Source organism: Buceros rhinoceros, unplaced genomic scaffold (assembly GCF_000710305.1).
Source record: "Buceros rhinoceros silvestris isolate BGI_N320 unplaced genomic scaffold, ASM71030v1 scaffold4452, whole genome shotgun sequence".
NCBI classification, from domain to species: Eukaryota; Metazoa; Chordata; class Aves; order Bucerotiformes; family Bucerotidae; genus Buceros; species Buceros rhinoceros.
The window spans coordinates 39,140-55,137 of record NW_010400594.1 but is presented as its reverse complement, the minus strand read 5'-3'; the positions used below and the strand labels follow the sequence as shown (position 1 = coordinate 55,137).

The 15,998-nt window shown below is 35.7% G+C and overlaps 1 protein-coding gene across 1 annotated transcript in view; it reads right to left on the bottom strand.

The window, feature by feature from the left end:
- The window catches only part of LOC104489724 (glutamate receptor ionotropic, kainate 2), a gene marked incomplete at its 5' end in the record, with an annotated part of 33,616 nt that overhangs the window by 11,575 nt on the left and 6,043 nt on the right, over window positions 1-15,998 (bottom strand). Inside the window, one exon of the mRNA XM_010131921.1 lies at window positions 3,991-4,241. Within this exon, the coding sequence (XP_010130223.1) occupies window positions 3,991-4,241 (251 nt within the window). The remainder of the gene's footprint in view (window positions 1-3,990; window positions 4,242-15,998) is intronic.

Here is a 15,998-nt window from a genome sequence, read left to right as displayed (position 1 = left end):
GAATGCAAGGCCAGCCTCCAGCCTGCCGTCTCCTCTTGCCCCCTCCTGCTGTGTCAACTGGAATGTCAGAATTCTGCCATAGACAAGAACAATGCCTTGTCATTCCCAATACTTTCTATGAAAAACTATCATTGAGATTATGTACAAGGTAGAAATAGAGGGGTTATTTATCTCGAAATATATCTCCAGGTTATCATGTTACTCAAGTGTGTGTTTGACATAGGCAGCAAATTCAGAATTATTGGCAACTGTAGCAAAACAATACTTAATTTCTAATAAGTTTAAGATCAAATATTGCCGTAACCTAAAGCCTCTGCAGCTCAGTAAAGTTGCATGGATTTTGAGCCAAGTTCAGAAGTTCAGAAACTTCTATGCCTGTTATATTATCAAAACCAAAATGTCTTTATGTCTTTTACAGAAGGTGTTATCAATTTTTGTACACAATTTATTTCGGGCAAAAGTCGACCAGTTAAGATTTTACCATCTTCAAAGACGTAGTTAGTCTCATATCCAGGTCAGCATTCAGAATCTCTTGTTCAATAAATTCTGCAGTTTTAATTAAAACACTGTTTTCTATGTAATGAATGTATTTTGACAGCTACCGATGTCTGCTTCAGGTCCAGTCCTCCTAATCACTCATTTATTGTACCTTGCAAGATAAACTGTCCAGACTAAACTTTCTCAACTCAATTGTATAGCTGAACAGTGATTTATTTACTATGGAAAGTTCAATTGGTTTTTGTCTTCCTTGGGAAATATATGTAAAACTTAACCCACTATCTCTTTATTGTTTTTATTGCTTTTATAATAAATTATACATAAATAATTTTTTCAGAGTGGCTAATTTAATTTAACTGATAACTGCAAAAATACTTTGTTGTTATTGTTTCAGTATGCTTGAAGATTTAGTCTAGTACTTTCTATTATAGGAAATCTAGACCAGATCTCCCCTAGTGAAACACACTGTTAAGGTACGCTGCCATGTGTCTTATTTCACATTATTTGAATTACTTAATAGTTAATAAAATGTACATCTTCTATCTTTTCACAAGCAGACCTTTTTCCGACCTGCTGATGGCTCAATGAGTTTTGATGGCTAAAATGATAGGACAATTGAATCCATATATTGTTATTTTCATATCCATCAGATCTGGATTTTCTAGAAAATACTTAGTAAATTAGGACACACATTTTTCAAACAAACTAGCCATAGTGAGTGTCAGTAACTGACAATCTAACTGCGATAATATCCAAGCTTTTCTTTGCTTTTGAAAGGTGTGAATAAAAGTAGTTCTCTTGTGTCTGGAAAGTGTTGTGGTGGCATGAATTCGTCTGGTTCCCAGAAACACTACAGATAGTGTCACATGTTTCCTTTGGACTTTAGAGCACATCAGGAGCATGGATGTTCTGAACCACTTCGGTTACGAGATGCCACATAACTTAATTTTGTCTGCTGCTTTACTGAGCTCAATCCTGTTGGAGATTTCACTACTCCAACTAGGTTCACACCACCCAACGTCTCTTTTTACGTGTGAACTCCAAGAGTGGGGTGACATTGAAAATGCTAAAAAAATGTAGGTTATACACTTTAAATCTGCATTGCCTTCCCACTGGAAGTGCAACAGTGTATATATTAAAAAGTAGACATACATGTTAATATGCCCATTTATATCCTAGGATACTCCATATATTCAGCAGCTGATGTAATCTGATTTCTTTTGTTTCCTTGGTTGTTATAACCTTTGATCTCTGCTTGCAAATACGGACAACAAATGCCAGAATGATGCACTGATTCTAAATCGATGAAACTATAAATGTTGCCAAAAGTGCGTGCCTTTTCTCACCCTATGGGATCACCAAGGTGGCATTGCTTGCATGATTTACTCATCCCAGCAGAGACGATGTAGAGACTGGAGACAAACGACAGTACTGCCTGTCTCCCCTTTGGCTGTTCCTATTCCCTCTCCCAGGCAGGGGGATCTGCTGCATTTGGGCAGGATGGAAGAAGACGTTCACTGGAGGTTTGTGGGTGCTGGGAAAAGAGTAGGTGAGGGGACTCTGGGCTTGGCCATGTGCAGAGATACTGGCATTATTATCCCATTAATTTAATTCCATGAGTAAAGTTCTACTGAAGTTTTAGTGGTCTCCTGACTTCAGGCTATGTGGGTGTGTTGGGGAAGGGAGAAAAGGGAAGAGATTGGCAGCAAGGAGAAAAGAGAGGAGAGAGACTTGACTCTCAATTGCTTTAGATTTGCTAAATATCTCAAGAATTGATGATGAGACCTTTCTGATACAAGCACTGTAAAAGCTCAGATACCTCCAGTCACCGCTATCTCTATCCATCATTAACAAACAAAAATGAAAAAGATGCAAATAAATAAATAAAAACTGAAAGCCCACCACAAAACTATAGGGATTAGATAAACAAGTCCTTAATTAAGAAGTTTCTATTTGCTTCTTCACATAACTTCCAAAGTGCTGTTATTGTCATGTAAGATACGCATTTACAACCTGCAAAATACTGAGCTCATGATACATGATTATTATCAAAAGATTCCTATTTTTTTAAGTGAGTCCTTGTTAAAAATCCAGAAAAGCTAAACCTAATTTTACTGATGTCCTTATGAAATCCATATTCACCTTAGGAATAGGTAAAAATTACTGAGACTTACATGAGTTGCTTAGGTAACTGGTATCTTTTTCCTCACAAATTTATTTCAGAAACATAACATTCCAATAGTATGTTAACAGAAAAGAATCAGCCTGTAGTATCATAAAGAAGAGGATCTAAATGGTCTTTAACAATTTAATAAAATACACCCATGTTCAAACTGTGTTTAGGACACTGTAACCTCACACTGCCTTTGAGGGTATTAAAATAAAAAAAAAAAAAACCAAAAAAACACCTCTTTAACAGTATATTTATAACAGGACACTTGCAGACGAAAAGGTTGCCTCAAAAGAAGTGAAAACAAGTTGTAAATTTTCTGAGTAATAATTCAAGTTACAAAAACTCACCAGTAGCATCTGGAAAAATACCACTATAAATATACGTGTTGGATTTACTACTGATTTTATTAAATTAAATTTCTAAATAGAAATTGCCATAAGTCACAAGCTCCTCAGAAGGAGGGGAAAAAAAAAAAAAAAAAAAGACCAGGAAAAACCCACCCATTCTCTCATTTTTGAAAATTAGCTCCTCAGAAGGAGGGGAAAAAAAAAAAAAAAAAAGACCAGGTAAAATCCACCCATTCTCTCAATTTTGAACATTTGTCAATAACATATACAGTTTTAGTTTAGGTTTAAACATGGGCATGCATATAGAGAACGATTTATTTATTATACAAAAGTTATAATTCTAACTACGAATTTCACTAGATACTACTAGTGTTGGCATAATTACATCATTGTTGTTGTATAAATTGGAAGTACAAAACAAATTAACACTAGGATTTTCAGTTCGAGATTACAGGACTTTGTATCAGTAGTAAAGCTACCAAAATAATCATGCTGATGTAATCTTTTCCAGATGCTACCAGGACAACTTTGCAAGTATAAAGGTCTGTAAAGAACATTTCTATAGAGACATTTTTAGATTTTGTCTTTCGGCTACAGAAAGTTTGTCTTTTGAAAATCAGAATTATCTGTAGAAGATTAATTTGTCTCCCTTTACAGTTTCGCATTTCTTCTTCATCCATAAAATTAACTGCAGTGAACTTCCAGGAGTAAAAAGCTGTCTTTTTTCAGGCTTGAATAAGAGGAGAAATAGTCACTTGTCCTGAAATCTGGCTACAATTAAACACATTGAAGACAAATTAAAAGCTGTAAATGTAAAACTTTGGATACTTTGCTGTGATCCTTTGTTATACACATACTGTACTACACAATAAACATTCAGTATGCATCACCTATATTTCAATACCAAAAGTATTAAAGTATTATTTAAATAGAGCATAAATATAAAATAATATAGGAAATTACAATATTTACCTTTTCCAGCTGGGCATTTTTTTTTGATTTGTACAAAAACTCCCCCACTGCCACAAACACAGAAAGCACCAATCCTGCTGCCAGCACGATGAAAATTCCTCCAATATTTTGAACTCCCAAAGCACTGGCCTCTTTACTTTCCTCCTCTGGACAGCCATTGCCTCTCCACCATTTCTCTTTCATCATGTGGAGCTTGCCTTCTTCTTGCAGCTGAAGAATCGCTATAGTGATCTTGTCTCGATATGGAGAACCTAAGGAGACCACAGGGAACATACGTTGCGTGGGCTATTTTTAAAGGAAAGTTAGTTATTCCTGATAAGATTAAAATGTAATATTTCACAGGAAAAACGATACCCTCTGCAACCATTACATTTATCAAAAGTCATCTATGTCTCACGAGGGTCACACTGGTCCCATAAATACAAAACCACATGTGGACAAACATATAAATATATAGGCACAAAACTTGATCCAGCTGATGTTGCCTGTAAGCCAGGCAACTTGATGCAACAAGCCCTATCACGCTTAGTCTCCCGGTCTGAAACTCCTTCATGCCCAACTATTATATCCAGCCAAATAACATTCATCTTTCCATTTGTCAGGCTTTTAATTATGCTCCAGCAGATTTAGTCTAATAAACATAAATCTACAGGTTGTTTCTTGTATCGTGTTATCCTAAAACTAATCCAAGGTCTGATATGTAATGGATGTTTTATACTACTACTTCGTTGAAAGAAGAAACAACAATTTAAACTTCAGGACTGAGCCACAAAAGTCTCTATTTGATAGCTTGTCAGGCACTTAATATATCTTCCAAGCATGCACTTACTTATTCACAGGTTATGTGTGTTTGGATAACACGGGTGTAAATTTTCATATTTTAATGTATTTCTTTCATAAATCAGTGTTTTAAAATGACATGATAATTTGGTATCTTTTGAACATTTCAGTATTTCAAGGGCCAGTTCAAAGGGTAATGTATCATCTTTGTATGTCATCTGCTCTCTTTTTCTTTATATAGCGCGTAAGGACTTTTCGATGAGTACTTTAAAATCCACAGTAATTAATGAATAATGCCAATGGAGAAAGCTTTTCTTTTCTGATTGTTAGGGAGTAAAACACATCCGTTAGAAGTGCTTTCTATGTTAAGATTTGTGTAATGTTTAAGGAGAGAACAAAGCCATCATTTATCTTCTCCTCCTTCAAAAAAAGGAACAAAAGACTCTTCATTAAACTGGTTAAGAAACCCCAGGAAAAAGAGAATAGATGAAAATGCATGGCATCTCTTCTTTCATGTGATATGTATGCAATTCTACAAAGAATCCCTCCTCTTTTTCTTTCTGTCATAGTAGTGCTGCTTACTAGCTATAATTTTTACAGTGTTTCCTTCGGCTGAGTAATAATATACATTTTCATTAACTTGATAAATTAAAAAAAAAGAAATCTCAGCGTTCTTTAGAGAGATGCTGCTCATTTGACTGTTTCATGTACTGTGATCAGCTGTGAAGGAGCTGAAGGAATGCATGGATGGATATTTGATACTCTTTATGCCCTTGGAAAACATGTATTTTCTTCTGGAATTTCTTTCAACTTATTCTTTATTTCTCCAATTTCTTCTTACATATCTAGAGCTTATCATGAGAATAAAGCTAATAGCAAAGTGTTGCTATGCCAGCTTGGAAGTAAAACACAGAAAGGACCATGAATTACAAAACAGTGGGAAAAGCTGGCCGCAAAGTATTTAAGTTGCAAGAACTTGTGTTTCTATTGTCTATGCTTAGAAAAGAATAATGTTCTGTACTAGGAGCTAAACGGTGTTTATACAGGCCTATATAGGAAGCAGGAGGAAAGAAAAACTAGTTCTTTTCTGCTCTCTCGTGCATGCAGAGGCCGAAGTCACACTATGTGAGACCATCCTGCTTATGCTGTAACACTGCAGAACTCTACACTTGACACATTTCTTCAGTCAGATGGAAGAAGGAAAGTGATTAATCCAAAAGAGCCTGGGGAAGTGTAAGTGCATCCTATAATCTTTTGGGGATATTTTCAGCGTTACACTGCTTATAAATATTTAACAACAACAACTTAAATAACATTAGATTCTGAGAAATAATCTTGGACCCAGTTTAAGCCATCTTCTCATCTGACAGGCTGCTTTCTAATTAAAGTGATTTGCATTTCATTTCCACACTTTCTGTTGGTCTAAATATAGGCAGTACCAACCATTCTTCATGTATTATTTATATATTCTAGGGACCAGATCTGTACACACACAGTTCTAGTCCATTTGAAGAACTCAAAAAATGAATCAACTGAGGAATTCTTAGACAAAAACCATAAAGCGTGGATTAATCCTTTTTACAATTAGTTAAGATTATGAAGGTTGCATTAGAATCATGAGGTTAATAGTGATTCAGTTCAACAGTATTTGTATCACTTACTGTTAGTGATTTGCAAAATTTCACACAAATAGTTGTGGAGTGATTACAGACCCTCTAGTTTCTACTGTAATATTCATATTTGTTATACCTTATTATCTTGACTTAAAAATGGTAAACTCACAAGTAAAGATCAATGTGGGATGACGAGCATTGCATGCAGCTGCTGTTAAGCATTTAAAATTTTATGCCCATGAAAAAGCTAGCTCTACTTCTAATTTTTAATTACTTACAATGTTCTAAACTCATCAACTCACTTTTTGCAACAAATGAGTACACCTAATAATCTGATATTTGAAAAAAACATAATTTTTAATGCTGTTTATACTGAGTTAAGTAGTTATTAAGAAAACAAAATAAGCATAGCAATGATATTATTTCCTAAAGTTTTATTTGCTCCTAGATTTTTTTCTGATACAAGCTGGATGGCAAGTCCCAGCAATGAGAAATCCACCCAGAAGCACCTGAAGTGGCTAGAAATGTCATGGTCTGGTCTGTGGATGACAAAGTTATCAAAAAATAAAAAAAACCCCCAACCAACCAAACAATAAAACCCCCAACCACATTACACTCTGGATGTTAAAACTGTTTTTCCTGCAGAAATGAAAAATTTCAGCAAGTAAATATAGAAGATTTTTTGTATTTACTGGTAATTTTCCTATCACTCCCATCACATGACTCAAAGATAAATCCATCCCTTCCACAAGGTGTTGCAAGAAGGTGATGTCCTGGGTTTTTACATTTTTTTAAAATCATAAGTATTTCATTTAAGATAATTTACTGCTCAAGCAAATAAAATAAAATGAAAACAAAGACTCTCAGACAACATATATCAATGCATTTGCAAAATAAATATACTATGAATAAAGTAAAAGAAAAAATAAAATTCTGCCATGTGAAGAGAGTGAACTTCACATCTCAACCTTCAACAAAAAGACAGCAGTTGTAAAAATCTTAACAGTTTGTGCATGGAGGGAAGACTGGGAGGAGACAGACAGAGCAATATTTAAAACTCCATCCCTAAACAGGGGGAAAAGACAAGTGTGTAATCTCATTGAGTGCAGAAAAAGGGAGCAGTTCAGTGCAGAACTAGTTGACTTTTTCTTCCCTCCCTTTTCTTGGTTCCTTCTGCTTTCATTTCTCTATCTACTGATGAACTATTCCCATGAGAAACTGGGACCGGAGGGCCTGCAGAATATAATCTATACATTATTTGCTGATCCTGCTTTAGCTGCTGTTTGCAGGAATGAGAATTTCTTCCAAAAGAAAGAACTATAAGAATTTTAATTTTATCTTCTGTTATAGATTATAGAGACCTCAGTGCCTTCTCATGATCAACAAGCTCAATAAGGGATGCATTAATTTCTATTTGCAGTGACCTGCTTATGAAAATTTAAAATAAAGATGAGAAATTGCATAAAATCCTATTGTCTGAAGCATCTGTACAAAACTAAGATAACAAAGCCGCAGAAATACTGAAGTTATACATAGTTAAGTTTTCTGCCTGGAAGTCTCAGTATATAAAGATTTATGCACATAATTATGTGTTTAATCATAAGTTATAAACACATAAGCTTTTTATATTGAGACTTCACTGCATACAGATCAGTATGTTGAAATCCTGCTGATCTGGCTGGTATTGAAAATGCTTCCTACTAGATGATAGTTTAGTAAAATCTCCTGCCTGGTTACCCTTAGACTGTTGTACTCATTCCATCAAATATAAAAGGAGTTGGAGCATATCAGGACCTGTAGAACTGAATTTCATAGAATCATTGAATAATGGAATACCAGCTTGGCAGGGACCTCAAGGATCATCTGCTCCAACCTTTCTTGGGAAAACCACAATCTAGATAAATGACCTGGCACCCTGTCCAACTGAATCTTAAAATCATCCAATGTTGGGGACTTCACCACTTCCCTGGGGAAATTATCCCAATAGCCCATCATCCTTTTGAAAAATTTTTCTTGTGTGCCTAATCAGAGTTTCCTCAGGAGTAACTTGTATCCATCACCCCTCATCTCTTCCATGTGACTCCTTGTAAAGAGGGAGTCTCCATCATCTTTGTAGCCACCCTTTACATACTGGAACATGGTGATAAGGTCTACCCTAAGTCTTCTTTTCAGTTCTCTCAGCCTGTCCTCATACGGCAGGTTTTCCAGTCCTTTGATCACGTGGCCCTTCTCTGGACCCTCTCAAGCATCCCCCATTTTTCTTTGCATAGAAGAAATCAAAACCGAACACAATATTCCAAGTGTGGCCTAACAAGCACTGAATAGTATGGGATAACGACTTCTCCGCCTCTGTTGGTGATGCCCTTGTTGACACAATCCAGCATCCTGTTGGCTTTCTTTGTCACCACAGCAGTCCGTCCACGCATATGGAGCTTGTGGCCTGCCAGGACCCCCTATCCCTTTCCACAGAGCTACTCCCCAGCCAGGTAGATTCCAGCCTGTGCTTTACTCCTGGGTTGCATTTTCCCAAGTGCGAGACCTTGCATTATTCCTTGTTGAACATCATAAGGTTCTTGATAGCCCACCCTTAACAACCTATCCAGGTCATCCTGCAGGTTGGCTCTACCTTCCAAAGTGTCCATTTCCCCACTCAGTTTGTGTCATTGGCAAAATTCATCAGGAGACACTTGAACCCATCATCCAGATCACTTACAAAGATATTTAACAGCATTGGGCCCAAGTTCAAGTCCTGGGAGACCCCACTTGTGACAGCTTGCCAGTTTGAAAAGGAGCTATTTACCATCACCTGCTGGCCGTCACCTGTCGGCTGGTTCCCCATTTGACCCTAAGCAAATAAAAAGGAACGGCAGCCTTCCCCTAACTTCTTCAGGAAGGCGGTGTTGAACCAGGAACTTTCTTGTTCCATCATTCCAGGTGCATTCTACCAAAAGAAATCACTATGAATTGTCTGATATTTTGAAAGCTGGTGCCCGTATGACGTAGCTACATGTTACTTTTGATTTGCTAGACAGAAAAATCCATTGTGAACACTCTTACACCACTGATAGGGTCTTTTGTTCCTGCTACTTTTTCCTATTATTAAAACCCCCGAGATCATTCTACTTAACTTGCAACATTATTTCATACTCTGTGTACTTGATGCAAGCAAAAGAGAAAAAATAGTATCAGAACCTAGGTATAAAATTTAGATCAACAAGAACTCCTAGTACTGAAGTATTTATTGGGAGGAGAAAGCCACATGTAGTATGAAAGATATTCCTTTAATGTTTAGGTGTTGATGAAGTATGTGAATAGTTTACATTGAACAAAATAACCAATTTAAGTTCTAGTTTTAGCAGTTGAAAGGAAGAAATACCAAACTCAGCATGGGGGTGTTCTGATTTTTTTTTGTTTTGTGTTCTCTTTTTTGTGTGTGTTCTTTTTTTTTTTTTTTTTTTGGGGTTTTGGGGTTTTTTTTTTTTTTTTTTTGGTTTTTCTTTTTTTGTTGTGTTTTTTTTTTTTTTTTTTGAGGGTTTTGGGGTTTTTTTTTAGTTTGTTTGGGTTTTTTCCTGCATGAGCCCATTCTCACTGTGGTTACACCAGATAAGTCTATCTATCCATAAGCTAGTTTGGGTGCATATAGATAAGCTGCAGTCACAGACTCACTCCAGTGTAGGCATATCAGATACTTCCAATAATGCTGGCTAATGTCATTCATACCAGTGGGAACAGTGGGATTTTTTAAGCTTGGCATATCAACATTTCTCTCTACTTATCCCATATCTTAGCCCCATCAAGAATCACAGACCAAATGTTCTGCCACTAAACTGATTGCATGCTTGGTTAAATATATTTGAAAGTTTTTTTTTATTTTATTGTTCTGTAATCTCTGTACATCAGTTACTACGATGAAGCTTTTCTTTTGTTTATACACAACAGAATTTACTCCAGGACTTTGTAACAGACATTCCTTGCTAGGAGATAACTGGTGAGATAGTATGAGGAGTTCAGTTTCTCTTAAGTGTCAGCAGTCATAGGCACGACAGAAACAAGATTAAAGGGATTTCATTTACACATAAGTGTGGAGTAGTTGTTTAGACTATGAGGAACCACAGAAAAATTACTTCCTACATCACAGGGCCTGAAACACCTTCCAGGAATCTGTAGCATGGTCAGCGCTCAGTAGTAAAGACAGACAGCCACAGTAATAACATGCCGTAGGAAAGGAGTAGGCAGCTCAGGGTCACTGGATGTAGGAGAAACACATACTTTAGCTCCACAAAAATGTTTTTCTTTTAAAAGTCACAGCCAGCTCTGATCCCTAACTGCATTAACACTCTCTAACTGGGATGGGACTCCACAATGTGGACAATATTGGGAATAAATAATAAACTGGCGGCTCTAATATAAGAAATACTTGCAACTTTCATTTAGCTGTTGCATATACATTAGATGTATCATTCTTGCCTTCTGATTAAATACAAAACTTTGAATTTTCCTGTTGTTTTCCAAAGGATGTATGAAGATAAAACATTTATTAGAATGGGTTAACATTTCCGACGAAACAAAACCAATGTTTTCTGATTCTGATTTTAATCCCTACACTTCATGCTATATTAAGATTATCATACTATCACATTAGACATATTGTAACCATTAAATACTCATTAAGTTGCATTTACTACGATGGAAAATCTTCAGTAGATGTGTACAGCAGTCTAAGATACCCCATATCTAGTATCATACAGTCATAGAATGGTTTGAGTTGGAAGGGACCTTGAAGACCACCTTGTTCCAAATCCCCTGCACGGGCAGGGACACCTTCTGCTAGATCTAATTAAAACTGCCAACTTTCAAAACAAAATCCAAAACAAAGTTGTTCACTATTCTTTTGTATATATGTATACATATATATATAAATACGCCTTTAAGCTACGTGTATGTCTCGGAAGAGACAAATTGCTGGTAAAGGCAAGAAACTTTTTAAATCAGTATTTTATGCCAAGTGAAATCAAAACCCCTTCCTAAGTAGTGTGTTCTCAAATTAGTCTCACTTCTTCCCAGTCATAACCATTCCCAACTCATCTTAAATTCTGGTCATTTCTCTGTAGAATCATCATTAAAAAGATCATGTGGGTTTATAAAGCTGGTATGTAACCAAGAGGGATCACGTAGCTGATATTTATTTCATATTAGATTTCTCATAATTTTCCAGCTACATAAATATGCAACACAATTGATACCAAAATTAGATGAATACATGGGAGATTTAGGAGTATAATAGCCATTAATGAATTCTCATATTCATAAGCACTTACAGTTTTAGGACCGGGAAAGGGACGTGTTTGAATATTAATTACTATTATTACTAATTAATAACTAGCTTAAAACTGATCTATCCTCCACGGTGAGTAAATTACAAAAAAAAAAGCATATGTAATGGTTGGCTATAATTAATAATTTAAATAAGATATGATGCTAACTTATTTAGTAGGCAATATACTCAATTTTTCTCTATTTCTTTCTGTAGTACCAAAATAACCTCAACGGAATGAAGAATGCCTCTGGTTTTCAACTATTTTAAATACTTTGATTATTATTACATTGTGGTATTAGACATGCATGCATATGGTTTTTGTCTTTTGTTTTTTCTTTTTTTAACACAATTTAGTTTCCTCAGCCTCTCCTCAAACTATCATTGTAAAAAGCTCTAAAGCATTGCTCTTAAATTTAGCACCGAATTAAATAAAATGAAAGCAACTTTTAAATAGACTCTTCATGCATTATAACATCACAGACAGTTTGAAAATATCATAATCATAATGCAATAAACCCCTGTTGAACTGTGCAGCTGCAGAACAGGAAGATACCTTTGTTGAAACCTGTTCTGAGAAAATCAGTGTTATTATTTTTACCACAGCTGAAAGTATTTCATATTTATACAGTGCTTTTTTAATTTTTTAGTTCTCCTTGCAAACCTGTATCTCTTACATAGGAATGGTTTGCAAATACAGGCTCCTTCATGGAAAATACTTGTCTAACACTACCCAGTAATACATAGCTGAACTAAGGAAGTCTAACAAAATGCTACATGCAGTTATACTATATGTGAAGATTTTGGGCAGGCAGGCAAGAGCATGTTAAAAGAAAAGTATAAAGTCATAGCAAGAATGTCTAGCCCTGAAATCCCAGTACAAGTTTTCACAGAACACCACAACCCCTTGCCAAGCTCTAAGGGAAGTTCTCAAAACAATGAACGCCAGTGTTTTGCCATTATGTGATTTGTCATGATTAAGGTATGAAGTGCCCTTGGGTACATCTAACTGCAATGCCATCTTAAAGCTGGACAATCTTCTTTTAAGTCATTAAAAAAATAAATAAACAAATAAATAACATTAGACCTTTGGAGCTGTCATAATTCCTACAAAAAAAGCTATCTCTTTGAGGTTTTCCTTGAAGATTTCTTTCCCCCAATTTTATTTACAAAGTTAAAGTGATTGTAGAGGCAAGGCAGTCAGTTCTTGGTTGATCTTTGTGGCAAGAAGGCTTCAACTAACTGTGCTTCATACATAGTGTGAGAATATGAAGTTCAGCTATTCTAAGAGTGCTTAAAAATATTGACTTTCATTGTTTCACTCATTGTGCTTTTCGTCTATAAAGCACCACGACAGATTCAAAGCCATGGTGTTAGTCTTTTCACTTATCCTAGCCAACCTGGAGAACTCTATCCTCAATGGTGGGGCTGGATGAGATTGTGAGAATTCAGATTTATGAAGATCTTCCAGAATTTCTTTTTCCATTACAAGAGAATTATTTGGGTGCAGAAAATGAAACTAGGTAAGCTGAAACCAAAAGAGAGCCAATAATATCTATTGATCCCTTTTGCATGCAAGATCAACTCACTGATCAAAGAGAAGGGTCTTGATTCTGTAGCTAAAATGTCTGAAGTATTTTTATTACAGAACTATTACATTTCAGTACTATGAAAGGCAGAACTTTTGAAGTGTCCTCCAAAGATGGTCTAATCCACCCTGCCTACTCAAGATACAGCATGTTATCCAGAGCACACTGTCCTGTTGGGTTCTGAATATCTCCAGGGATGAAGACTCCACAACATCTCTGGGCAACCTGTTTGAGTGTTTGACTGTAAAGACACGGGGGATAGGGGGAAGTTGTATGTGATTTTTTTCCCTCACATATTTAAACAGAATTTGTTTTATTTCGGTTTGTGTCCTATGCCTCTTGTCTAGTCATTGGATGCCAATGAAAAAAGCCTGACTTTCTCTTCATTATTTTCCCTCATCACGCACTTACACACATTGATCAGATAGATACCCACTGAGCTGCCTTCTCTTCTTCAGGCTGAACAGTTCCAGCTCTGTCAGTCTCTCCTGGAACCACAGCCTGGAAAGGCTGTGGTCAGTTTGCTTTCAGTCATTACATGTGCCTCAGAAGAACAGTAAGGCATTGTGGATAAACTACAGGACATTGCATGGAAAGTGATATTTATTCAACGAGCCTGGGTTGCTTGGAAATGAGATCCCACTTCCAATAAGCCGTGAACAAAAAATATTTAGCTAGGAAATGCAAGACAGACAAAATAAATATCTCATGCCGCAGCTTTTTCAGATCAAGAATGCCTAAACCCATGCAAAGAGCATCTACGGGGATGCAACATGCTAGTTTGTTTCTAATTAGGTGTGACATATCAGGACAGAGACATTTTACATTTGTAATGAGTCTTTGACATTGCAGTACATACACATGGACCTAGACTCAGTAACATCAACACTGAAGTTTTAACAGTGTCTTTGCTTCAGTGACATCTGTTCAGTAAATTACTGCTAGAAACTGCTTCTCTAACGCGGAGTCTGCTCACAACAGCCACCAGACATTAAGTGTCCTGGCAATTCTTTATCGATACAAAGCTCAGTCTCCTAGTGTGTCTCTCAGTGCTTCAATATGCTCATACTTCTACTACTTCTACTTCTACATACTTGAGGTGACTATAAAAAACCAGTTCCTTCATCAAACACGTTAGCTACACATTCTTACCTTTCAGCAACAATAAATTAACTGCTCAAGCAGTTGAAATTCTCAAATTAGTTTCAACATATGGTTTGACCTGCATAAAAATAAATAATTTGCACCTATTTTTTGTGTATTATGTTCAGCTAATGAAGACAAATGTATTAATTTGTTTTAGTTACAGAAGAACTGAAGCTCAGCACTTTTATGCATGTATAAGTGATGAATATTACAGTTCAAATTATGTGAAGGATTACAGATTAAGTGTAGGCAGGCAAAACAACAAAAGAAAGCGAGGCCTCCTCTGTTGGTACATGGTTTCCTATTTATTCCCATAGAGAATTATCTGTTTGTATGTCTCATCTCCAAGGGCTGGTAAAAAATGCTTATTATTATGTGACCTGTATGTCTAAACATAACAAGCAGCTTCAAGAGAACTAGGGTGTCTTAGCAATAAAACCAAATGAATGCTTAGAACCTTTTTTTTTTTTTAAAGGTGTTTAGGGTTTGAAAAACAAAGGGCGGGGGCCGTTGGTTGAGCAATAAAACCAAATGAATGCTTAGAACCTTTTTTTTTTTTTAAAGTGCTTTAGAGTTTGAAAACTACAGGCAGGGGACGTTAGTTGTACTTTTCATATTGAAGTTAGAAAATACTTAACAAAAACAGTTAATTCAGACCTATAGTTTCAGAATTCAAGGCTTTGGTCTTTTGAAAGATAGACAAAACATAGGAGGCAACACCCTACACATCTGTAGGCTGATGAAGTATTACTTTACACTTAACAAGGCATTTAATCCGATTTTATCTACTTTTTCTTTTACAGGCAAGGTCCAAATTTAAACTAATTTTTAGATTATTCCAAACTCAGGCTGCAAATCTCAATCTGGAATGATAAATGCAGCAAGGGAGGAGGTAACATGTATACTAAGGGGAGAGTTAGGACTATTTTGAGATCATCTTCATAACATATTTTTCCCCTTTACTGACTATTTAGTAAATAAAGGTAATTTATTTGTATTTTTACTACATTAAGTTTTAATCTTTGAAATTCCAAACATCTGTTAAAAGCTTTTGTTCTTAAGAAATCTACATTCCCCCCCTGTGCCTTCATTTAAAATTTTCTGTGTATGGAAACAAGCACTTAAATAAAAATAAAAGGTAATTGAAATCTTTGGGGAAAATACCTGCATTAAGAACATGGTCAGGCCAGTTAAAAAAATTTCAGTGTTTTAAAATAGAAACTGTTATTGTGAGTATTTTTTCTAGGTCACTCCCTAGAGACAGAACAGGTACTATAAATCAGTTGAACATATACAATGTTATTGGATACAACACGATAATTAAGTGTTATACTTTTGTTGATTAAACTATTTGTTTAAATTCTATTTGAATCCAGCAGCCTATCACTGGGGTAGGAAGAACATATTGTATTGCATTTATTAATGGCTTAGATTTATATAAATAATTCATGAAGTCATATTCCTGGAGAAGATATGAAATAGCAGATCATAAATTATTGCCTAACCTCTTTTTTTTTTCTGCAGTGAAATCTTTAATTTAAGGGAGTGGAATATGATACACTCTTT